This window comes from Xyrauchen texanus, chromosome 3 (genome assembly GCF_025860055.1).
Source record: "Xyrauchen texanus isolate HMW12.3.18 chromosome 3, RBS_HiC_50CHRs, whole genome shotgun sequence".
Taxonomy (NCBI): Eukaryota; Metazoa; Chordata; class Actinopteri; order Cypriniformes; family Catostomidae; genus Xyrauchen; species Xyrauchen texanus.
Genome location: NC_068278.1, coordinates 6,202,987 through 6,230,050, shown reverse-complemented (window position 1 = coordinate 6,230,050; position 27,064 = coordinate 6,202,987). Strand labels below are relative to the sequence as shown.

General features: G+C 41.1%; 1 protein-coding gene across 1 annotated transcript; it reads right to left on the bottom strand.

Annotated features, from left to right (window-relative positions):
- On the bottom strand, positions 1-27,064 carry zgc:175280 (cationic amino acid transporter 2 family protein). Its single transcript, XM_052104467.1, has 12 exons — positions 27,027-27,064; positions 23,686-24,053; positions 22,619-22,774; positions 21,930-22,092; positions 20,751-20,887; positions 19,656-19,878; positions 17,762-17,898; positions 17,033-17,135; positions 9,840-9,970; positions 8,622-8,788; positions 3,065-3,173; positions 1-2,010 (listed from the first exon to the last, which is right to left on the bottom strand). The coding sequence occupies exons 2-12, from the start codon at positions 24,050-24,052 to the stop codon at positions 1,853-1,855; spliced, it is 1,851 nt and encodes a 616-aa protein (XP_051960427.1). The 5' UTR covers position 24,053; positions 27,027-27,064; the 3' UTR covers positions 1-1,852.

Genomic DNA, 27,064 nt, shown 5'->3' with positions numbered 1-27,064 from the left:
ATTTATTGGAATTCAAAAAATATTAGCATTCATACACAATGCTTCAGGATGCAAACAGATTACAATTAGAAATATAGATTGAGAACAGCTGACTTAAACTGATGTAGCCAGTAAATACTACAATAGATTTTCTTCAGTGCTCCAGTCACACTGGCCAACGATATTTGAATATTTCTGCTTTACTACTTCTTTGCAGGTGCTCAGAAGAAAATCCCCAAAATTCTGACATTTACATCAAGATACAAGCAAGACAATAGCATAATTCTAGCTAGATATATTACAACACATATAAATATGGAGTATTTATAATATTTATAGATTCAAACTCTTATTACAAAGAGTGTTTTTGTATACATCACACATGAACAGAGGTGGGTAGAGTAGCCAAAAACTCTACTCAAGTAAAAGTACAATTATTTAAAAATATATATATTTTTTGAATTAATTACTTATAATTAATAATTATAAATAAAAGTACTAACATAAATAATTACTTAAGTAAGAGTAAGAAAGTATCCATTTAAAAGATTACTCAAGTAGTAACTCGTTACTTTCACAAATGACATAATAGATGTTAACTCCCCTACATTCCATTGCATAATACACATTTAATATGTATTACAGAATTATTATTAATGGAAATTCTGTCATCATTCACCATCATGTTGTTCCAAACCCATATGTCTTTCTTCCATGCAACACAATAAGGAGATATTAGACAGAATGTTTGCATGAGTCACTATTTACTTTCAGTGAATGTTTTTTTCTTCATATTTTGAAAGTGAATGGTTACCGAGACTGTCAGTCACTATCATTCTGTCTAACATATTTTGTGTTCCACATTTTACAAAGGGCTTGGAACAACACAAGGGTAGGGAAATTATGACAAAATATTAAATTATGGCTGAGCTAGCAATTTAAAGGAATAGTTCACCCCCAAATTAGAATTATCTCATCATTTACTCACCCTCATGCCATCCCAGATAGGGATGACTTCCTTTCTTCTGCAGAACACAAATTAAGATTTTTAGAATAATATTTAAGCTCTGTTGGCCAAAACGTTGAAGCTCCAAAATGCACATAAAGACTGCAGTAGTTAAATTAATATCTTCAGAAGTGATATGATAGGTGTAGGTGAGAAACAGATCAATATTTGTAATTCATTTTTTGCAATATGCAGAGAACAATGTGAAAGTGATTCTTTCTCTGTTTCTCATCAACACGTTCTCATATCACACTGCTTCTGAAGATACTAATTTAACCACTGGAGTCTTATGGATTACTTTTATGCTGACATATGTGATTTTGTTTAGCTTTATAATGTTGCCACCCATTCACTTGCATTGTATGGATCTACAGAGCTGAGAAATTCTTCTAAAAATCTTCATTTGAGTTCAGCAGATGAAAGAAAGTCACACACATCTGGGATGGCATCAGGGTGAGTAAATAATGAGAATTTCTGGATGAACTATCCCTTTAAGGGCTCTTGTCAGACCTGGATGAATTTGTCAATAAGAAGAGAGGTTTGTAAAAATTTCTAGTAATTATTATTGTCAATATGTGGAAATGTCCCACAAGGACATTATATATAATGCTGAAATATAAACAAAATTATTATACATTATTAATAGAATAGACTAGTAAATATTTTTCAAAAAGTTACTCAAGTAAATGTAACGGAGTAAATGTAGCATGTTACTACCCACCTCTGCACATAAAACATATTTAGATTTATAATTTGTTTTTACATGTTCACACTCATTCTAATTCAAAATCCAGTAAAAAAAATAAAACATACTTCACTGTATTGGGTGCTAAGCATTTGACATTATTGCTTTTTAAGTTTTTGCCTTTAAAACTTGGTTTGTAGCTCAGGTGTACTGAATCCGTTTTTCTTTTCGTCCTTCAGTTTTTCATCGATTGTCTCAACATAAACATGATTTTGGGAAGACTTGTTCCGTTTCTTCTGTACACTGAAGTGCACTCCATAACAGAAGTAGATGACCAAGCCTATTTTTAATTAGGAAAGATAATGGTGTTTAAATCTAATGGCATATGCTGAAATGTGCATGTACTACCAGTCAAAAGTTTGGATTAATTTACTCGTTCTTTATTATTACCATTTTCCACATTTTAGAATAATAGTGAAGTCATCTATGAATAATATGGGAATTATGTTTGATTAGGGTCAGCATTACTAACCCTGACCCCTGACCAAATACGTTAAACAAGTCAATAATTTTTTTATGATATTTTAGCTTCTTTATAGTAGCAACACTTTGCCCAGATTACAGCTCTGCACACTCAAAAGTTCTCTCCACCAACTTCACATGTTGCATCCTAGGATGCTTTTAAAACATTATTGAAGGAGTTACCATGTATGCTAGGTACAGTAACTGTTGGCTGCTTTTCCTTCGCAATCCAGTTTAAAATATGGTGATATACACTCTCTGAGCATTTATTAGGAACACTATGGTCCTCTGCTGTGTGGTCTTCTGTTGTTGTAGCCCATCTGCCTCAAGGTTCGATGTGTTTGTGCATTCTGAAATGCTATCTACAATTATGAGAGAGTTTCCATAGCCTTTATGTCAGCTCGAACAGTCTGGCCATTCTCTGTTGATCTCTCTCATTAACAAGGCATTTCTGTCCGCAGAAATACGTTCACTGGATTTATTTTGTTTTGGCATCATTCTGAGTAAATTCTAGAGTTTGTTGTGAATAGAAATCCCAGGAGATCAGCAGTTGCAGAAATACTCAAACCAGCCCGTCTGGAACCAACAATCATGCCATCAAAATCACCCCATTCTGATGGTTAATATGAACATTAAATTAAGCTCCTGACCTGTATCTGCATGATTGTATGCATTGCACTGTTGCATCACAATTGGCTTATTAGATAATCACATGAATAAGTAGGTGTGCAGGTGTTCCTAATAAAGTGCTCAGTGAGTGTATATGCATATGTGAGAAACATAAATTCTGTGACGTGTGTCCAAACTTGTGACAGGTAGTATACATATATGACTTTATAAATGACTCTATACAAATAGTCATGTCATCTTACCAATAGCCATCCACACTGCATAACGAATCCATGTTTCACCTCCAAGCTGGACCATTAAATAGATATTAATGAATGTACTCAAAATAGGAAGTACTGGCAGAAAGGGGACCTACAGGAAAATGTGAAAGGTTAACAGTGTCTATAGTTTGTTGAAACATTATTGTTTTTTTTTTTTGTTTTTTTTTTTTTAGTAGGGCTGTCAATTTTAGTACAAATGATTACATGAGTGTTAATTTTGTACAAATGATTACAATAAAAAAATAAAGTGTCAACTGAGCCACAGCTGCTACTACAGATAACACACCTAGCAGCAGTAAGAATGACTAAGAAGCTATTCACAAGATGTGTTCTTGCGTTCAAAACATATAGTCAGAGCTCAACAGACTGAATCAGAATGCAGAAGCCTTTCAACTTTTATCATTTTAATCTACTGTTATCTTGCGAAAGCATCTTAAACGGAAGATGCAACATGACGATTGCGGACTGCTGACAAAACAAACTAAAAATACCACAGATTCCTGTGTGAAACTCAGAATTATGTACTCAATTGAATGGATTGAACTGAAGGTCAATGCATTTGTTTAACAATATGTCACGATTCCCTTGTTGTCTGCCCTTGGTCTCACTTGTCTTTGTCAGGAACTACACTTCCCATGATCCTCGGCCCTCATCACTGCCAGCCCTGTGTCATTGTACTCACCTGATTGTAGTTTGTCTTCATCATGTCTCCAGTGTATATAAACCAGTTTGTTCTCCATTCCCTTGTCGATCGGCGATGTTTTTGGATGCTTGTTTCCGTGCCCTTTGATGTTTATCCTGTCTGTTAAACCTTCGTATGTTTTTCTGTGTTTTTGTTTCCTTCAATAAAGAACCTGCAACTAGATCCTCGCCCCTCGTCTGCCTTCCAGCTCATCATAACAGAACGATCGACCAACAATGGATCTAGCAGGGTTCCTCACGGAGCTGACACAGGCGGACCTGTCTGTCCGGGAGTTCTCACACTTCTTCACCAGCGTGGCCAGTTACACCGGCTGGGATGACCACACTTTAAAGGTGGCGTACCGATTCGGTGTACCCAAACACCGATGGTGGGAACTTCCGGAGACCGGAGACTGCACCTGGCGGGAGTACGTGGGACTCATCTTGGAGGAGTTCTCTGTCGGGGAATCACCTCTCCAGATCCCAGCTCCCGCCTCTGGGCTTTCCTCGCCAACCACGGTGAGTGAGCCAACCCCCACGCCTGCCGTGGTCAATGAACCAGCGCTGCTAACTTCATCCACCCGGAGGAGGAGGAGAAGAAAGGCCTCTGCTCTCCAGCCTCCGCTAACCACGGCCAACCAGCCAATGCCTGTAGCCTCCGATGTCAGTGAGCCAGCGCCTGTAGCCTCCGATGTCAGTGAGCCAGCGCCTGTAGCCTCCGATGTCAGTGAGTCAGCGCCTGTAGCCTCCGATGTCAGTGAGCCAGCGCCTGTAGCCTCCAATGTCCCTGAGCCAGTGCCTGTAGCCTCCGATGTCCCTGAGCTAGCGCCTGTGGCCTCGACCGTCCCTGAGCCAGCGCCTGTAGCCTCGACCGTCCAAGAGCCAGTACCTCCCGAGCTTCCCAGAGCTCCGCCTCCCAAGCTTCCCAGAGCTCCGCCTTCCGAGCTTTCCAGAGCTCCGCCTTCCAAGCCTCCCGAGCTTTCCAGAGCTCCGCCTCCCGAGCTTTCCAGAGCTCCGCCTCCCGAGCTTTCCAGAGCTCCGCCTCCCGAGCTTCCCAGAGCTCTGCCTTCCGAGCTTCCCAGAGCTCCGCCTTTCGAGCTTTCCAGAGCTCCGCCTTACGAGCCTCCCAAGCTTTCCAGAGCTCCGCCTTACGAGCCTCCCGAGCTTTCCAGAGCTCCGCCTCCCGATCTTTCCAGAGCTCCGCCTCCCGATCTTTCCAGAGCTCCGCCTCCCGAGCTTTCCAGAGCTCCGCCTTTCGAGCTTCCTAGAGCTCCGCCTTCCGAGCCTCCCGAGCTTTCCAGAGCTCCGCCTCCCGAGCTTTCCAGAGCTCCGCCTTTCGAGCTTCCCAGAGCTCTGCCTTTCGAGCTTTCCAGAGCTCCGTCTTCCGAGCCTCCCGAGCTTTCCAGAGCTCCGCCTCCCGAGCTTTCCAGAGCTCTGCCTCCCGAGCTTTCCAGAGCTCCGCCCCAGAGCCTCCTGCGGCTCTGCCCCCTGAGCCTCCCTTGGCTCCGCCTCTCAAGCCTCTCGAGCCTTCCAGGGCTCCGCCTCTCGAGCCTTCCAGGGCTTCGCTTCTGGAGCGTCCTACGGTGCCACCTCCCTCGGCTCCACCTCCAGAACCTTCCAGACCTCCGCCTCTAGAGCCTCCTACGGTGCCACCTCCATCGGCTCCGCCTCTAGAGCATCCCTCGGCGCCACCTCCATCGGCTCCGCCTCTAGAGCCTCCTACGGTGCCACCTCCATCGGCTCCGCTTCCAGAGCCTTCCAGGTCTCCGCCTCTAGAGCCTCCTACGGCGCCTACTTCCACGTCTCCGCCTGCAACGGCTCCACCTCCCATGGTTCGGCCTCCTGAACCTGTCCTTGCCCTGTGGCCGCCTTCCAGGCCTCCTGAACCTGTCCTTGCCCTGTGGCCAGCTCCCAGGCCTCCTGAACCTGTCCCCGTCCTAGGGCCACCTCCCAGGCTTCCTGTCCCTGTCCTGTGGTCGCCTCCCAGGCCTCCTGAACCTGTCCCCATCCTGTGGCCGCCTCCCAGGCCTCCTGAACCTACCCTCGTGCCTCCTTGGACTGCCTGTCTGCTCCCCGTGCCTCCTTGGACTGCCTGTCTGCCCCCGTACCTCCTTGGACTGCCTGTCTGCTCTCTGTGCCTCCTTGGACTGCCTGTCTGCTCTCTGTGTCTCCTTGGACGGCCTGTCTGCTCTCTGTGCCCCCTTGGACTGCCTGTCTTGTGCCACTTTGGTCTGTCTGTTTGCCCCTTGTGCTCCCTTGGTCTGTCTGTTTGCCCCTTGTGCTCCCTTGGTCTGTCTGTTTGCCCCTTGTGCTTCCTTGGTCTGTCTGTTTGCCCCTTGTCCCCTCTTTGGCCTGACCCCCCCTCACTCCTTGGACGATTTTCGTTTTTTTTTTTTGGGTATTCCCCTTTTTTTTTTTTTTTTTTGTTTTGTTTTGAGGAGCGTCTGGAAGCCGCTCCTTTGAGGGGGGGTTATGTCACGATTCCCTTGTTGTCTGCCCTGGGTCTCACTTGTCTTTGTCAGGAACTACACTTCCCATGATCCTCGGCCCTCATCACTGCCAGCCCTGTGTCATTGTGCTCACCTGATTGTAGTTTGTCTTCATCATGTCTCCAGTGTATATAAACCCTGTTTGTTCTCCATTCCCTTGTCGATCGGCGATGTTTTTGGATGCTTGTTTCCGTGCCCTTTGATGTTTATCCTGTCTGTTAAACCTTCGTATGTTTTTCCGTGTTTTTGTTTCCTTCAATAAAGAACCTGCAGCTAGATCCTCGCCCCTCGTCTGCCTTCCAGCTCATCATAACACAATATAAATAAAAACAAAGATTTTTGGAGTGAATTCACTAAGAATGAATTGCTAGTGGTATATTTGCACAACCTAACTGTGCTGATTTACGAAAGGAATTACACAGATTACACTAAATCTGTTCTAAAGGCAATTTAAATTAAAGTGTTCTGTTCTTTACTGTATAATGGAGGATGCAACAGACACTGTGATCATGGCACACACTGCCAGTACTGTACAGCATCACTCCACTACTGTGATCCAGACACCTGAATCATCTCTTTAACATGCCAAAGTGTGCTTGACTACATCACCCATAAGGACATCACCCATTTATGTAGGACTGAAAAGCACCCCGTTACTTTGTGCACTGAAAAGTGTGATTAAAGTGTCTTACGTGTTTATTAAGCCATCCCACCTTCATCCTTTTCCATGAAATAAACAGTCTATAAAGAGCCTAATTTACATAGAAAGGAAGCGTGTTTGCACAGAAAAGGATGACAAATACTTAATTTAAATATGAAAGACGCAGTGTTATTTTAGCACTGATTGAGTCTGCTGTGCATGGTTAAAGAATAATGTTTCTTCGCATAAAATTACCTGGATATTGTAACATTTCATGGAAAAGGATGAAGGTGGGATGGCTTAAGAAACACTTAAGACACTTTAATCACACTTTTCAGTGCACAAAGTAACGGGGTGCTTTTCAGTCCTACATAAAACACACGCACTGCTTTTCAGCCAGCTACTTCAAACGAATTAACTCAGAGACAGCTTTGTGCATCACTTTCTCCCCTCTGACACGCCCCCTTCTCCTTAAATACTCCCGCCACCCCTCACTGGAATGCGAGACCAGTGTGGCACACAGGTGGACCTCATTCACTCATCTTCCTGGCCCTGCTCGGCACAGATATGGTTTTGATCAGGCCGAATATCGAGGATGCATTGGATGGTGAATTGTGGGCAAGAACATGGTACTACAGTGGCAGATGAAGGAAATGTATCATTGGGTTTTACCTCAAGAGTTTCCCGCTATAAGCTCGTGAAAGTCTGTGGGGCTCGTGAGAGTCGTTATACTCTGTCAGCACTTGTTGTTATGTTGGGGATCATTTCTATATACTGTTGTACTAAACACATGGAGGAAACATGCTTTTCCAGACTTTATTCTTTTAACATGTCACTAATCCTGCAAAACCTCACTGGTGTGTCATGATGCCAGTAGTTCTCTCACTGGATTCAAATGTGCTGTGACAGTTAATTATGCAACAGGAAGATCACAGCACATCTCAAAGCTCGCAATAGATGCATTCTACGTTCTCCTGTCCTTCAGTGTTCATTCTTCCCTGGTCTGCATGAGAACCCAGGTCCATTCTTTTACTGGTGCCTGTGCATACAATCCATTTACGCTACCTACCGATGTCTTATGAATATGCTTTATTTATCGCTTGGGCTTTGCGCACATGATTTCTCCAACCCACTTGCGCCTAGGCTTAGCGCATGCTTGCATGAAAAGCATAGTCATGGCCATGCTCACTGACTTTACACATATAATGTGTCACTTAGCACTACCCTTAATAAGTTGGACACAGATTTTTGCACTGAAATACCACATGCAAAACTGGTGCAACTGTTTAGTGCATTGTTTCCCAACCCTGTTCATGGAGGCCCTCCAACAGCACACATTCTGAATGTGTCCCTTATCTGACACACCCATGTCAGGTCTTGGAGTCTCAACTAACAAGCTAATTAGTGGAATTAGGAGTATTTAATTAGGCAGATCAAAAATGTGAACTGTTGGGGGGGCCTCCAGGAACAGGGAAACACTGGTTTAGTCAATTCGCCACTCTGACTTCAAAGGCCACTTTTTGTAATGTCTATTCATGCTTTCCTTGCTTGCCACAATGAAGTCATTTGATAATATTATTTTTTAATTATCTTAATTTGGGGACTTATTTCAGCAAATGTTTATCTATTTGTGATTAATTTGATTTGACATTTTTAATCGATTGACAGCCGTAAAATAATTTTTTTGTGTTTTGTCCCCCTTTTTTCACCCCAGTGTGTAAGAACTTACCATAAATGCAGCCTTGCTGTCATTTTGCGGCTGTCGCCAGATTATAATGACAGACATGAAAAAACACACTGCAACCAAAGTGATAATGAGAATCATCCACCACTCCTCAATAAGACCAGCTTGTACTCCTTTGGTGATGATCACACTCAGGATAACCGAAAACACAACTAGAAAGAACATTGAAAAATGTCAATTTAAAATGAAGAGTATAAATCCTTTTAGCTTGAAATAATTTTAGCATAAAATTAGCTAAGAAACAACTTAAATACACAACTACACTGCCTGGCCAAAAAAATTAAAAGTTGCTGTTTGGATTTAAATGAGCAGAAACTTAAGAGCCTATGATTGGATCATAGCAGTGATTAATATGTTTCAGAAGGCAACAATTCTTTTAACCCTAAATGGTGCAGTGTGTAACTTCTCATTTCTTAAACAACCATGTTGGAAGATGTATCCCGTGGTTGTGGAAAAGATGTTACTGTGTATCAGAATGGGCAAATGAGTGGCCTGCATCAAGCATCAACTAAGGACATTGCTGAAATCACTGGAATTGGGTTAAGAACTGACTTTGTTTTTTGGCCAGGCAGTGTAAAAACCACATTACTGCATTCAAGCATTCATGTCGAAATAAACATATTTACAAATTAAGCATACATGAATACCACGTCACCATAAAATCTCAGCATTTTCTTTAAACATGACTGTCAAAGTTTGGGTGTGTCTGTTAAACAATCATGGTAAAAGCAAATTGGATGGATCATAAGTTGTAATTGCGAATGCTGACGCACTAGTCTGAATGCACTTTATGCTATTTTGAAGAATACAGCATGGTAGAAAATTCTCATAATTTAACCAGTTGAAGAGGTGACAGGTGATTAGTCTTCCCATTATTTGCTGTGGCAGAACGATAATGATAAATCACACAGATAAAGAACTAATTACACACCTAATGCACAACCATTTCATCTTCATTTTGCCCCAGTAGCATTAAAATCCTTCCTCACTTACCAATAAACTTCCTTAAGTGAAAAAAGATCAAGTAATGTGAAATTGCCCAATGAGTTAATTTAATTCAGACCAAAATCACTTGAATTTAAAAATTCTGAACTTGTGAGTAGGAACTTCCCAGGAGGACTTGAAGGCAGCATTAGTTATATTTATTCAATAAATTGCACACAGCCACATGAAAAGCATGAAATGATGAAAACTCAAACCCACTTGTAAGGATGGACAGCATAGACACAGCTTTGGAACTTATTGTAGAAGGGAGTTTAGGGGGGCAAAAAGGATTCCATTTCGGTTTCTCAAGCTCTTGCTTCGCACTGATTTCATTAAGCTCTGATTGGTACCTGCATAGACAAAATAGTGACCTCCATTGAACAACTTTGTTACATTTGTCACACAATTTGCATCAAACTCTTGCAGTATGAGCTTCCTCTTTGCTTTCCCTCAGATTATCATGCAATGTATTTTAGTCCTTAGTCAAGGTATATGCCATACTTAATTTAATGCTCACTAATGCAACTGGTGAGTACTAGAATAAGACTAGAATAATAAATACTCCCTTAAATAAATTAGATATAAAATGAAATAAGGAAATGAGATAAGATATTTCAAAAATTCTCTATTCTCTCTAACTGATTTCATGGTGACCTGATTTGGTTTAATAAAACTTTATTGCTCAGGGAATGTATTCATTATTGCGATAATAACATAAACATTAGATTTATTTTAATGAATACATTTTATATATATATATATATATATATATATATATATAATTGAAAGAGTGTTAATTGTTTATATATATATACAAATGTGTGTGTGTAATTCAAAGGATGTTAATTGTATATATATATATATATATATATATATATATATATATATATATATATATATATATATATATATAAACAATTAACATCCTTTCAATTACACATTTTTCAATTGATTTTTTTACTTTTTTATTTTTTTTAATGTTTTAAAGGATTAGTTCACTCAAAAATGAAATTCAGTCATTATTTACTAACTCCTGTGTTATACCACTATATGACTTTATTTCTTTTTCTTAACACAAAGGAAGAAATTGTCACAAATTTATGGTGACTACCTATTCAAGCATCAAAAGGACACAAACGTATAATTCATAATTGTACTCATTTATTCATGATTGTTATGAAAGCATACAATTAGGTTTGGTGAGAAACCAATGGAAATCTAATGTATTATTTAGTGAAAATATTCACTGACTGTTGATCTCTTGTGCGCATTCATGATAGGGAACAAGTGCAACAGTTCACGAAGCCCCTTCTTCTTTTAAACGAAAACTTGAATTGTTTAATTAAAAACAGGTCCTCCACAGTGATAGCGACAACAGAACACAACACAGTTGCACACAAAACAGAGAACAGAACTTACTAAACATGTCTGAAGAGTTTGTAGTCAAAGAATTTATGCATTTCTATGAATGGAGTATTTGGAAATCAAACAGAAACATACACTCACCTAAAGGATTATTAGGAACACCATACTAATACTGTGTTTGACCCCCTTTCGCCTTCAGAACTGCCTTAATTCTACATGGCATTGATTCAACAAGGTGCTGAAAGCATTCTTTAGAAATGTTGGCCCATATTGATAGGATAGCATCTTGCAGTTGATGGAGATTTGTGGGATGCACATCCAGGGCACAAAGCTCCCGTTCTACCACATCCCAAAGATGTTCTATTGGGTTGAGATCTGGTGACTGTGGGGGCCATTTTAGTACAGTGAACTCATTGTCATGTTCAAGAAACCAATTTGAAATGATTCGAGCTTTGTGACATGGTGCATTATCCTGCTGGAAGTAGCCATCAGAGGATGGGTACATGGTGGCCATAAAGGGATGGACATGGTCAGAAACAATGCTCAGGTAGGCCGTGGCATTTAAACGATGCTCAATTGGCACTAAGGGGCCTAAAGTGTGGCAAGAAAACATCCCCCACACCATTACACCACCACCACCACCAGCCTGCACAGTGGTAACAAGGCATGATGGATCCATGTTCTCATTCTGTTTACGCCAAATTCTGACCCTATCATCTGAATGTCTCAACAGAAATCGAGACTCATCAGACCAGGCAACATTTTTCCAGTCTTCAACTGTCCAATTTTGGTGAGCTCTTGCAAATTGTAGCCTCTTTTTCCTATTTGTAGTGGAGATGAGTGGTACCAGGTGGGGTCTTCTGCTGTTGTAGCCCATCCGCCTCAAGGTTGTGCGTGTTGTGGCTTCACAAATGCTTTTCTGCATACATCGGTTGTAACGAGTGGTTATTTCAGGCAAAGTTGCTCTTCTATCAGCTTGAATCAGTCGGCCCATTCTCCTCTGACCTCTAGCATCAACAAGGCATTTTCACCCACAGGACTGCCGCATACTGGATGTTTTTCCCTTTTCACACCATTCTTTGTAAACCCTAGAAATGGTTGTGCGTGAAAATCCCAGTAACTGAGCAGATTGTGAAATACTCAGACCGGCCCGTCTGGCACCAACAACCATGCCACGCTCAAAATTGCTTAAATCACCTTTCTTTCCCATTCTGACATTCAGTTTGGAGTTCAGGAGATTGTCTTGACCAGGACCACACCTCTAAATTCATTGAAGCAACTGCCATGTGATTGGTTGATTAGATAATTGCATTAATGAGAAATTGAACAGGTGTTCCTAATAATCCTTTAGGTGAGTGTAGATGAGGCTACAGGCAACCACTATCAAACCGTGTCCTAACCTGACGGCAAACAACACATGATGAAAGGTATATTTTCTATGGTAATAAGAGTTTTTTGTCCTAACCAGCAGTGACGAGCAGTGACGTGTAACCCGCACACACACACACAAGACGAGACAGTCACAATGTGAACAAACACTGCTTTTATTTAAAGAGCAGGCGAAGGTACAGTAGGGAAAATCCAGAGGGAGAATCGTCGGGGTGAGCGTTGGGTCAAAAGCCGGGGAATCAAGATACAAACAAGGGGCAAATCCAGGAGAGAGTGGTCAACGAGAGCGGGAGGTCGAAGCCGGGAAACAAGCACAACTAGAGGGGACTAGCGGGATGAAAAACAAGGGGACTAGGGGAATACTAGAGCTGGCAAAGCGAGGGGGAAAGCTAAACACAGTGGAGATCAGAACTAGACGAGACTAGCGGGGGGCAAAGACAAGGGGAACTAAACACAATAACCAACCGGAGTGAGACGAATGTGCTGTGGTATTTATAGAGGCAAGTGCAGGTGTAAACAATGATGTGGTGATTGAGACGAGTGCAGGTGTACATAATGTTCTGGCGATTGGGAGCGGGCATGTGAGCCCGAGGGGGGAGATAGTGTACGAGCATGTGAGCTCGTAGGAGCAAAAACGAGCATGCAAGCTCGAGCGAGCAAAACGAGCGTGGAAGCTCGAGGAGCGGAGCGAGGGAGTGGGAGGTTTACGAGGCGACGGCCTGGCAGGTTCTGTAGTCTCGGGGGGTAGAGCCATAGGAGGCCCGAGAGGCGGAGCCATAGGAGGCTCTGGAGGGGGAGCCGTAGGAGGCTCGGGAGGTGGAGCCCTAGAAAGCTCTGGAGTCTCTGGGAGCAGAGCCGTGGGAGGCTCAGGAGGTGGAGCCATAGGAGGCTCTGGAGGGGGAGCCGTAGGAGGCTCGGGAGGCAGAGCCGTAGGAGGCTCGAGAGGCTCTAGTGGCCAAGCCCTGGAAGGCTCGAGAGGCTTGAGGGGGGGAGCCATGAAAGACTCGAGAGACGAAGCCCTGAGAGGCTTGAGAGGAGGAGGAGCCCTGAGAGACTCGAGAGGCGAAGCCGTGAGAGGCTTGAGGGGTGGCGCCATGAAAGACTCGAGAGATGAAGCCCAGAGAGGCTTGAGGGGTGGAGCCATGAAAGACTGAGGGACAGAGCCCTGAGAGGCTCGAGGGGGGAGGAGCCCTGAAAGACTTGAGAGGAGAAGCCCTGAGAGGCTTGAGAGGGGGTGGAGCCCTGAGAGACTCAAGAGACGAAGCCCTGAGAGGCTTGAGGGGTGGAGCCATGAGAGGCTCGAGGGACAGAGCCCTGAGAGGCTCGAGGGGAGGAGGAGCCTTGAAAGACTCGAGAGGAGAAGCCCTGAGAGGCTTGAGAGGGGGTGGAGCCCTGAAAGACTCGAGAGGAGGAGCCCTGGGAGGCTTGAGAGGCGGAGCCCGGGGGGGCTCGAGGGGTAGAGCTCTGGGAGGCTCGAGAAACGGAGCCCTGGGAGGCTCGAGAGGAGGAGCCCTGGGAGGCTCGAGAGGAGGAGCCTTGGGAGGCTCGTGAGGCGGAGGCTGCGAGGGCTCTGAGGGGCGAGCAGAGGCTGGCAGAGCCGTGGAAGACTCTGAGAGCGGAGCAGAGGCTGGCAGAGTCCTGGAAGACTCTGAGGGCGGAGCAGAGCCCGGCAGAGCCGTGGAAGACTCTGAGGGCGAGCAGAGCCCGGCAGAGCCGTGGAAGACTCTGAGGGCGGAGCAGAACCCAGCAGAGTCGTGGAAGACTCTGAGGGCGGAGCAGAGATCAGTAGAGCCGTGGAAGACTCTGTGGGCAGAGCAGAGCCCGGCAGAGCCGTGGAAGACTCTGAGGGAACCTCTGCGGTCTTGAGCACAAGACGAGACTGGGGAGAAGGGGCCCTCTTCCTTCTCTTACGTCTTCGGCCACCAGGGGACGTGGCCATGGGGACGGTCGAGGCTACAGGCGCTGGCTCTGGGGTGGTCGAGGCTACAGACCCTGGCTCGCTGACTGTGGCAGACATGGGTGCTGGCTCGTTGGCCATGGCGGGCATGGGCGCTAGCTCGTTGGCCGTGGCGGGCATGGGCGCTGGCTCGTTGGCCGTGGCGGGCATGGGCGTTGACACGCTGGCTGTGCCAGGCTTCGAGACTGGGGCCGTGACAGGCTTCGGGACTGGGGCCGTGACAGGCTTCGGGACTGGGGCCGTGACAGGCTTCCGGACTGGGGCCGTGACAGGCCTCGGGACTGGGGCTGTGACAGGCTTTGGGACTAGGGCCGTGACAGGCTTCGGGACTGGGGCCGTGACCGGCTTCGGGACTGGGGCCGTGACAGGCCTCGGGACTGGGGCCGTGTCAGGCTTCGGGACTGGGGCCGTGTCAGGCTTCGGGACTGGGGTCAATAAACTGAGCCAGGTTGAGAGAGCAGCGACCACCAGGCATGAATGTTGAGGCTGGCTCATTCAGTCCACATTGAAAAATGTCTTTTAGAGCCACCTCATCAAAATTCACCTGGTTAGCCAGGGTACAAAAATCCATAACATAAGCCTCCAAGGGTTGGCTCCCCTGGCGCAAAACCAAGAGTCGGGCCGCCGGCTCCATAATGTTAAGGGCGAGGTTATGAGTTTCACAACCGCAGCCCTGCATAAAAAACCCTTGGTCAGCGTCCGAAGAGCCATAAAACCTCTCCGGGGGTGGAGAGCTTACGGCGCTCGCGGATGCGTGGAGAGCATCAACGGGCTCAGGGGCAGACACAGGTGAAACAGGGTGAAATAAATCAGACATAGCACATACCTGCTGCCCCTGGGCCGCGAGCACTTGGTCCTGCCTCCAAACTGTAGCTCCTCGTGCCGAATGTGACGTGCACCTCCGCTCTAGTGAGCCGCGCGAATCCTCCGCGTGACGCATTGTGACTGTCTACGGTGAGGTTGGTTATTCTGTAACCCGCACACACACACACAAGACGAGACAGTCACAATGTGAACAAACACTGCTTTTATTTAAAGAGCAGGCGAAGGTACAGTAGGGAAAATCCAGAGGGAGAATCGTCGGGGTGAGCGTTGGGTCAAAAGCCGGGGAATCAAGATACAAACAAGGGGCAAATCCGGGAGAGAGTGGTCAACGAGAGCGGGAGATCGAAGCCGGGAAACAAGCACAACTAGACGGGACTAGCAGGATGAAAAACAAGGGGACTAGGGGAATACTAGAGCTGGCAAAGCGAGGGGGAAAGCTAAACACAGTGGAGATCAGAACTAGACGAGTCAATGGGGGGCAAAGACAAGGGGAACTAAACACAATAACCAACCGGAGTGAGACGAATGTGCTGTGGTATTTATAGAGGCAAGTGCAGGTGTAAACAATGATGTGGTGATTGAGACGAGTGCAGGTGTACATAATGTTCTGGCGATTGGGAGCGGGCATGTGAGCCCGAGGGAGGAGATAGTGTACGAGCATGTGAGCTCATAGGAGCAAAAACGAGCGTGCAAGCTCGAGCGAGCAAAATGAGCGTGGAAGCTCGAGGGGGCAGAGCGAGGGAGTGGGGTTCGTGACATGACGGTACATTCTATCGATCGTTTGATTTCTATTTTCTGCATCATGCGGGTAACTCCGTCCACTGTGAACTGGCACTGGTCCAAAAACTTTCAAAAATAAGGCTGGGCATAGAAATGCATCAATTTTTCGACAACAAACTATTCAGACATGTTTAGTAAGTTCTGTTTTCTGTTTTGTGTACAACAGCGTTGTGTTCTGTTGTCACTATCACTGTGGAGGACCTGTTTTTAGATGTTTCAAGTGTTCACTTGAACACCGCAATGTCACGAGTGGGGCTTCGTGAACGTTTGCTCTCATGTGCTATCATGAATGTGCACAGGAGATCAACGTCAGTAACATTTTTACTAACTAATACAGTAGATTTCGGTTTGTTTCTCAACAAACCTTATCTTATGCTTTCATAACAATCAAGAGTCTCATGGAATAATTTATTAGACTTCTGAATTATACTTTTGCTTTTTTTTTTTTTAAGCTTGAAGAGTTAGTCAACATAAACTGCCATTGAATGACATCACTGAGCACAACATTGTTTCAAAGATTCTCCATTTGTGTTAAGTAAAATAAAAAAAAGTATTTTAGGGTTATAACAACACAGGGTTGAGTAAATATTGACTGAATTTTCATTTTTGGGTGAACTATCCTTTTAATATCTGTTAATCCATAATAAACTTGTGTTGACTTGTGAATGTAGAATCTCCAGTGTGGGGACATGGCAAAAACAGATCATTTTACCCATAATAAATTATGTCATGTCATGTCATGTCATGTCATTCAAAGCTCATTATTTTTCGCCAACACATTTAATCATCTACTTACTATAAATAAATGTTTTTCATGGCTGGTACTACAAGATGTTTGTAGTTACAGAATATGAAGTATGGCATTTTAACTAAACACTTTGTTCACACTTTAAATCGAATATTAATAAATAAAATGCATTTGGGAAATCTTGTTATTATGGTACCATTACGTACTGTATTTAAGTGTGAATGCACATTTTTGATGGATATGTACATGTTTAGAAAAATCATTTTGAATATTTAAAAAATTGTATGGAAAGATCTTTAAATTTTTCAGATTATCATTGATACATTATGTATTGCTTTTGAATCTTACCGAAGAATTAGGATGCAGATGGCTACAAGGGTGTAGGCAAAGAGTGTTCCAATAGACATCATGTCTACTAGAGCTTTCAAGTCAAACACCAGGGCCATTATTGCTGAAAATAGCAAAAGAGTTCATTAAATCAAAAACTTTCATTAAAATAATGTTACTGTAGGCCAAGCTTAACAGAAGACAACCACATTTACATGTGCTATGGTAACGAGAAGAATAGCTATAACTGAATGTCAGGGCTAACGTCAGGTGCACATTCAGGGTGGTCTCATTTACACTGGTAAAGTGTACACATACATTTTTGTATGCTTGGATCGACAGCATCTAAAATGTAAACCCTTTACATATGTGGGTAGTTGACACATAATGTTTTTTTTGTTGTTTTTTTTGCATAGATGCTATATAACGACAATAGCTACCAAAAGGATGTAAGTTTATGTGATTGACAAATCAGAAAACCATTGTTGTCCTTATTTAACAACTTTTTGTAACTTCCATTTTTTAGAAACATAGCGGCTTCACATCTCATGTTTGAGGGATGACTATGTGTAATTTATGATGTAGAACAAAATCTGAAAGTTAAAAACAGGCCTTACTTTATGTCTAAATTGGAACCCATTGGAAATTCCCAAGGGAACCCATAGCGAATTCTCCTTTTGGATTGATGTCATGACAGAACAGCACTATAACCACTGTGTATTACTGAGATGTGTTATCAAAGAAATGTACCTGCTACTATACCAGAAGAGAGTGTGGCTATAACAGGGCTCTGTCGGGCACTCATTTTACTCAGGGGTTTGAAAAGCAACCCATCTCTAGCCATAGCGAACAGCACACGGGGCATTGGAAACATAGACCCCAGCAGACTGTTGAAAAGTATTACAACATTTAATTAGACTGTTGGTACAGTAATATGGCATTGCATCATTTGCACAGTTCAAAGTCCAGCTTAGATCCAAGTTTGTAATTGCTGGTTTGGTGCAAAAAAACAAATAAAATGCTGGTCAACCAGCATGGTCATTATGGTGAAACTGGTTGACCATGGAAGGCTTGAAGAAGCCTGGTGGGGAAACAAGCATACCAGCATCTAAAACACAACATATGCTGCTGACCAGCCATGAACTTTTCAACACAAAACATTTCACATTTCACTGAGGACAGTTAAATATAACACATAGAAACACATAGAAAATATAGATTAAAGCACCAAAAGCACCAGTTCATTTTATACAAACTGTTACCACCAGAACTGGTAAATATTAACTTCTGTGTATCCTGTATCATCCTGTATCAACAGTGTATGACGGTCATAGAGCGTTTAGCATTATCCATACTACATTTGACTTTATGATGTATCATCTTTACCAAACCGATGAACACGCTTTTGCTTTTTACTTTATGACAGGGTCTGAAATTACCTGCAGGGCACTGGGCAAAAATATCACTCATAGGGATAAAAATCCCCTAGATATTTAAAATGTGGGGCAAAAATGGTCCCTGCTGTGTTTTATCTGTTATCTTGCATTTATGCATTGAGCAGATGCTTTTATTCATAGCAACTTGCTCTATCAGTTATGAGATCACGCTATATTTAACTTTTGCTATAGTCATAGATATTGCCAGAATACAGACCATGTATTAAAATGAATGGGAGAAATTGGAACACCCAATATGGCGGGTGTAGAAAAGGTTGTCCCGCCTCACTGGTAAAAGAGCCAATCACTTTACAGACATCACTTGTCATTTAAATAGAGAATACACATTACCTGAACCAGCCAATTTATGATACCATTGCTGTTGTTAGATTTTACTGCTGATTATTTAGTCGCAGTCTTGACCGAGTGTTTTGGAAATGTTGGTCTTTTCCCATTCAAGTATATACAGTTGGACCTGCATAGAAAAAAGCTGCTCGGGATTGTTCCTAAAATGGAAACCAAGTAAACTGTCTTGTTTTTTGATAAGGCAACTTGTCATTGTTCACCCTCCTGTATGCTGTTATTGTTTCCGTTGGACACAAAAGTAACTTTTTTTTGAAGAATGCACACACTCATCTTTACATACTATGATAGTTATGGACAAAAAGCACCATATAAGAATCATAAATGTGGTACATGTATGGCTCCTGCACTATATTCCAAGCTTTCCAAAGACACGATAGCTTTGTGTGTGAAACTGACTGAAATTTAAGTCATTACTCACTGATAATCTTCACCTCTACTTACGCTCTCATGGCATTTGGTTACTAGACACTCAAGAACCAATGACATCTGATGTTATTGCTGTTCAACTTGCACCGTACAGTAGGTGCCATATTGGATTTGGGGGTGGTGGTGGAGGGGAAAATATTCAAAGAATAATGACTGAAATTTCAGTCCCATGCACAAATATCAAATGGCTTCAGAAGACTAGGAATATAGAACACAAGTAGTCTGGAGTACTTTTATGGTGCGTTCATGTTTTCTTGGTCCATTTTGGAGCTTGACAGATGTGGTTACTGTCAAATGTTATTGTATGGAAAAGAGCTGTGTCACAGAATAAATACAGCTTAAGCATTTGGAATGACATAAGAATGGATGAGTAATGAGCATCTTCCTAATCATACAATGCTAAGCTTCCGCTCTACCTTGTTGAGAGGGCACACAATGATCCAACAGCCACTGCATACTTTGCAGGATCCCAGCCCACATAGGTGAAGGCTACAGGTAAGGGGCTCTGAACACTCAGTTGGTAGTAGGGCATCATAAGTGTGAGAGTGGCTGACACTCCGAAATAAGCCACGAAACAGATGAGAAGAGAAGCCACAATTCCTATAGGGATCGACTTCTGAGGGTTTCGAACCTCCTCACCTGCACAGATAGAGAAAGTTGATTCAATATCAGAACATAACTTGTTTTCATCTATGCCTTCCTGATGTGTCAGCCCAATACCAAAAATGTTTTAAAGGGGTTATATCAAGAAGAATAAAATGTTCCTTTTTCCCTTTTTTGAGATAAAAGTTTAATGTGCTATGACTTTTAGAACTCAAAATGTCCTCCCCAGTCCTAAAAGAGCATTTATTGAAATGGCTCATTCTGAACTTCAGCAATTTGTGATGTCAGACAGATCAACGCATGACCATTTGTGTTTTCACATATTTGGTACTCAGGAACTTGGCCTGTCCAGTCTCAGTGAAGTAATAAAGAGATAGCAGGATGATGCTATTATTCCTAAACACCAGAAGAACCTATGACAAGAGTATGTTAAAATATGGGAAAATCTTTCAAACCTTGTGCTGTTCTTGGCCTTTTTTCACTTGCTACACTGCAGAGCCTTTTGAAGGATCCCAACAAATGACAAATTAAGTTTATTCTTAACAAGATTCCTGATTAGTTCAGTCTGGTCTTAACAGTTTGTTCAGCACATTGTTTTGTAAATCTGTCACAATGTAATGCAGGCTTTGAAAAGAGACCATTATTGATGAAATGAGTTGCTATAAACTTTATTGAATTCAGCAGCAAATGTAAGAGTCAGAAAGAGTGTGGACAATGCTTAAATAAAACTACAAATGATGACTGGTTGTGGTACAAAAAACATTACTAACATTATAATTGCACCTCAGGAAAATAATTATAATAATAATAATTAATGTATGTGACCTCTTTATGACAGTTTACTTATGAAATGCACATGAGAGTTAATATTGTGATCAATCCTTAAAATATATAAATGTTTGAAGCACCTGTGGTTGCAATGCAGTCAAATCCCACAAAGGCATAGAAACAGGTGGCGGCTCCAGCAAATGTTCCCTCAAAACCAAAAGGAAAGAATCCTCCACTTCCAAAACTTGATAACGTTTCATTTGAAGTTGTGAGATTTCTAAACAAAAAAGCAATGTTAAAGACCATCGGAAAGACCAAGGTTGAAAAAGATGTGTGGTAAAGCAGTCCATATGTGCCAAAACAGTCTCTCAATTTCCAAATTCACATTTCTAGGAGTTTCATGAGCCCTAATTTGAAAATATGTAGGTAATCAAAGGTCAGTTCTAGCATTAGCACAAATAGCCAGTAAATTGCCAAAGTGATCTCATTCGTATTGTAAGGTATTTGTGTGTAAAATGTACACCAGGGGTTTTATATTATTTGTATTTTTTATTTCAAGCTGGTATTTTTAATAGTCCATAATTATTTTTAATAAATATATTATTATTTTTAATTACATTTATTATTACATTTGGATAGACACTGCAATGTACTACTTTAAAGCTCTATTTTTTTGTGACTGCATTAGGCACAGCGCTAAGCACAATGACCATGCGCTACATCTTATCCAGCATTTTTGGGCTACCGCAAACAATTTTTCACACTCAAATTTAAAAGCTCAACATTTGCACATACTGTGGAATAATTGCAAAAAATTAAATAAATAAAATGGCCTCATTTTTCAGAGGCCTGTGGGGCAGATTCACTAAGAATGAATTGTGCCCGTTAAAAGCACGTTTTTTTGCACACACTAACTGCATTCGTTTAGCGCCCGAAACGCGCCCACAAAATCGCTGCTGAATGCAATATGCAGATGCAATTCTGATCTTGCGGTCCGATTCTGAGCGCAATAGAGCCAAGGATGCCACAGGCCACCGTATTTGACCCACCCTGCTGGGCCTTCAAAAACTTTCCTCTGAAGACACATTGGAACCTTTAGGGGGGTAAAGTTGTTCATATGTAAAATGTTTTTTGTTGTATATGCTGTCAATATGTTGATACTGTACATTGCAGTGTATATAAATGACTAAAAAGCATGTGTGCTAGAACCACACTTTACAATACATACGAATGATCCTACCTACGAATAATAATGAGATCAATTGAAATGGCGCCATTTGTTCAATGATTAAACATGTAGTGTATGTAATGAAACATACGCAGTTATTGTGTAGTTCCAAATTTCCTCTTCTGTTATCTGCCAGTTTCCAATGTCACCCTTGATGAAGCCAGTAATAATGACGAAAATCAGCACAAGAATATTTATAGCTGTGAAGACCTTATTGACAATGGCAGACTCCTTCACCCCAAATGCAAGGATACCTGATATGGAAAAAATTATAACTCAGCATAAATCTAACTCAATTTAATTTGTTTGTGTCAATTTGAATTGTACTGTATATATATATATATATATATATATATATATATATATATATATATATATATATAAAAATACCAATCTAGCTTAGACACACCCCTTTTATTCACATTGCTATTTTACACATTTTAGAAGAATGGTAAAGTCATTAAAACTCATAATAACAAAAAACATTGTGGGAAAAAGTAGCCACTCTTTATCTATAGAATAACAGTTTGGCAAACTCCAAAAAAAAAAATCATTACATTTGAATTAAAATGTTGTTTTGTATATAAATTCATTATAGGCACAATTTATATTTGTCTATAAAACTAATTTCAAGCTTTTCGGCATAAGTCTTACATTTATAAATGTTTTAAAGATCATAATTAACATATCTTCAGTCAAGTTTGTCCAACCTTTGAACTGGTAGTTTACATAACACATTTATTAGCACTGTAAAATAAGTATACTTTAAATCTTACTTGCCTGCCAGAATAAGGATAAGGCCTGCGGCAAAGAAGTCTGGATAGGGAGCGAGGCCAGGTAAGTTCATTGGTGTATGTTCTCTTAAATAATTGGCAATCTTATTTCCAATCAAGTCATCAAAAGTGCCACTCCATGCTCTGGCCACACTTGATGTTCCTGTCATAAAATCATAAAAATTAAGCAATTCAGTTAGACAGACTGATAATGAGTCTTAAAATATGTTTGATAAGGCAGGTTTACAGGCCGTATAATTACTGGCATAACCATTAAGTGAGTCATGCTTTATGTCACAAAATTAACAAAAAATATCCAGGATATCAAACTGTGGAACTTTTGCAGATAGATTATGGAAAATCTTCATATACAAAAACATCATAAAAGTAATCCGTGTAAGACTTGTGCACTATGTTCCAAGTCTTCTGAAGTCATATGATAGCTTTATGTGAGGAACAGTCCAAAATGTAATTTTTTTGCTTTTTCTGCTACATGTCATTTGTGGTCGCAGATATTCAAACTTGTGTCTCGATTGTTCATGTGACATACAAGAAGCAATGGCATTTTCCATCAATGACCGGTGTTTGGCTAGTGTAATGCATTACATTTTAAATTCTTGTAATCAGGTTACAGTTACTGACTTTCAATTAAGTTAATTACTTTTATGTGCATTACTTCTTTTACGCATATTCCTAAAATATAAGAGGTTGTGATGGAGAGGAATATTATTAGTGAGTAACAACCTACATTTTTGTCTGTTCCTCACACATAGTTAGGCCTATTTATTTTATGGCTTCAGAAGACTTTGAATATTGCTACTTGTATGGTAGTTTTAAAGTGCTTTTTTGTCCTATTTGGAGCTTGGCAGTATGAATCAAGATCTACTTTCGTTGTGTTTAAAAAAGGAAGAAATGTGTTTGGAATGGCATGAAGAGGTCGAAAAGGATGATAGAATTTTCCTTTTTGGGTGAACTATTCCTTTAACAGTGATGTGCTACAAATGGCAAGGTGTTCTCAAATATTGGACACTTTTAGGATGTATTGTTTTTGTGAGATATAATGTTTGCACTTGCCTATGATATATGATAACAGTAAGTTCCATCCAGTGATGAAGGCCCACACCTCCCCGACAGTGACATAGCTGTACAGATATGCCGAGCCCGTTTTGGGCACTCGGGCACCAAACTCTGCATAGCATAAACCCGCAAATACAGATGCCACTGCAGCAATGAAGAATGACACAATGATGCTGGGACCAGCGACCGTTCTAGCCACCTCCCCAGAAAGCACATAGACCCCGGCCCCAAGTGTACTTCCCACCCCGAGTGCCACTAGGTCGAGTGTGGTTAAGCAACGCTTAAAGTTGGACTCTTCGCCATCAGGCTCCAAGGGTTTCCGCCTGGACAGGCTCTTCAAAAAGGTCAGAACCTTGTCACACATCCTGAAACAAAAAATATAGTCTTGTGATTATGCAATAAATCATATATTTATAAATCAGGTCCACAAAAAAAAACGGTGTACTTGAGTCTGTCTTGTCAACAAATGTTTCTGTTAATAACACATACAGTATATGTATATTTATATATTTATATTATATATTTATGCATTTACATTTATGCATTTGGCAGACGCTTTTATCCAAAGCGACTTACAGAGCCCTTATTACAGGGACAATCCCCCTGGAGCAACCTGGAGTTAAGTGCCTTGCTCAAGGACACAATGGTGGTGGCTGTGGAGTGCGAACCAGCGTCCTTCTGATTACCAGATTACCAGTTATGTGCTTAGACCACTACACCACCACCACTCATTACCTGATGTGCATTCTATAATTAAGCACTGTGTTCACTTTGCTGTTACTTCAGCGCACTACATTATTTTTTTACAATGTATGTCATATTTGAATCCATTTTTACATTCTTTCCTTATTCTTTTTTTTATTATATTGAATCATTTAAATTAGCTTTTGATCTTGAATTATTTTCAACTTGAAAGTTATTAGTCTGTTTGTTGCGGGTGTTGGTGGATGGGGGTGATGTCCCCCCCAAGTGTTTCGCCATACAACCTAAGGGATGGTGGGTGGCCCCCCCCTATATTTTGCTGCTTGAATACAGGACACGATGCGCTCAGTATGGGGCATTTCAACGTGGTCTCCTCGAGAGTAGGACACGGCAGGGTTGGGAGGCTTACTTTTCAAATGTATTCCACTACAGATTACAGAATGCATGCTGTAAAATGTAATTTGTAATGAATTCTGTTAGAATACTCAAGGCAAGTAACTTAAACTAAATACTTTGGACTACTTTTTGAGCACTGGTAGATGTTTTCACTTGTTTTGACTATAAAAAATCTGCCAGTATAGAAAGACAAAATACACATGTTAGAAATACATTATCTGAATCAAGCCTAAATATCTTATGCAGTGTTGCTTCTAAAACAAGATAAATCTAATTGAACTTGTTTTAAGGATTTGTTGATATTTTAACAGAAAAACAGTACAGAAATTCTCTTTTGCCCTAATAACAAAGGTCTTACAAGAAAAAAAAATATATCGTCTAACGTGGATTTGCTTTATTAAAAAAGTATCATGGCTGGTAACAGGTGCATGTAAAATGGCTAGAAATAGCATTTTAGCTTAGCACAATGCTAAATGTTCACCTGACATTTTAACACAAGGTTTATTTCTATTTATACTGCTCCAAAATTACTTCATATGTAGTTCTCAAATCGTAGTAGTCTGTGTCATCATCTTATCAGACAACTTTGAGAACCGACCCATAAGATCAAGAATTTTGCCACTCAAATTGTGTTTTGCACAAAATATATGGGTGTTTTTATGCAGTTAAATGGTCTGCATTTAAGCGACCTTAGCGGCATTCAAAGCGATTTACACTGCATCTCATTCACCCATTCACACACCAATGATGGCAGAGCTGCCATGCAAGGTGCTAGTCTGCCATTGGGAGCAACCTGGGGTTCAGTGTCTTGCCCAAGGACACTTTGTCATGTGGAGTTGTGTGGGCTGGGAATCAAACCACCAACCCTGCGATTAGTGGACAACCCGCCCTACCATCTGAGCCACAGCCACCCCATTACCCCCATCTCAGTGCTTCAGTTCTCATTATGAAAAGAAATAATACATTTATTTTCTAATAAATGAAAGTCATCTGTGCTTTTAACCACTTGATAGACTATAAAAGAAAAATTAATTTCAAAACTAAAGTCCAGTCCACTAAAAATGTTCAAAAGTCATATTACTTATCACCTACATTTTCCTTTTAAACATAACATCTGACGTGCATTCTCTTATCTTGATTTTATGATGCTGTTTTGAACAACTTGAACAGCTTAATGTATCTGCTCCCTACTGGGAACCCAACCACATGTCTTTCTTAGACAATGGGGTCTTACATGTTAACATTTATTAATGCATTATGTATCATGATCTAACAATGAAAAACCATTTAAAAAGAAATGTAATCTTTGAAAATGTTTATTTATAAATATACTATTGTTAATTGTTATTTCAAGTTAGTTTGTAATACTTAAACTAATGCTAACATAAATTTAATGTTGAAAATATATTAGTACAGTATGTACCAAAATTTATATAAACCAAGATTAATAATTGTCAAGTCATATCAAGTCATTTTTATTTGTATAGCGCTTTTCACAACACAGCTTTACAAGAAATCATACATTAACAAAAAAAATGAAACTGTAATATCTATAAAGTCTTAGAGTGATCATTGTGTAGTTTGATTAAATATGATTGTAAATTGTGCATAGAAATTTAATAATTACATAATAATTGCATCTAGAACCCCAGAGAGCAAGCTGTAGGCGACTGTGGCAAGGAAACAAATCTCCATAAGATGTTGGTTAATGGAGAAAAATAACCTTGGGGAGAACAGGCTCACTGTGGGTGCCAGTTCCCCTCTGACTAACCAGCATGAATATAATGCCAATATTAGTTATTTGTGTGCAGTGCAAGTCATTGTTTCAAATTAGTAAACTAAGTGTTAAGGTCCAGTGTTTAAAAAAAAGAGATTTTTTATGAGCTATAAGTTTAATGACTAATGTCTTTGAAGTCCATCCTTAATTGTTGTAAAAGAGTTTTCTAATTTTAGTTAATATTAGCTATTGTGTTACCTATTGTTAACATACAACCTTTTGTCTTTATAAAGGGTCTTTTATCAATTTCAATATCAGAATTTGACAGAAACACAGTCTTGCATTCACTTTTTCTTAGACAAGAACACAAAGCTATCCTTTCATTTAATTATTCTATGATTGTGCTTGAAATATAAAGCATTAATAAAACTCTTGACATCCAAACATAACTTTGTACACAATTTTAAAGTAGTCTTTCCATTATTCACAGCATCTTCTTGTAATCATTGATTAAGGAACTTACCTGCATGCACGGCTGTATGTGAAGGTGTGGTGTGTGTG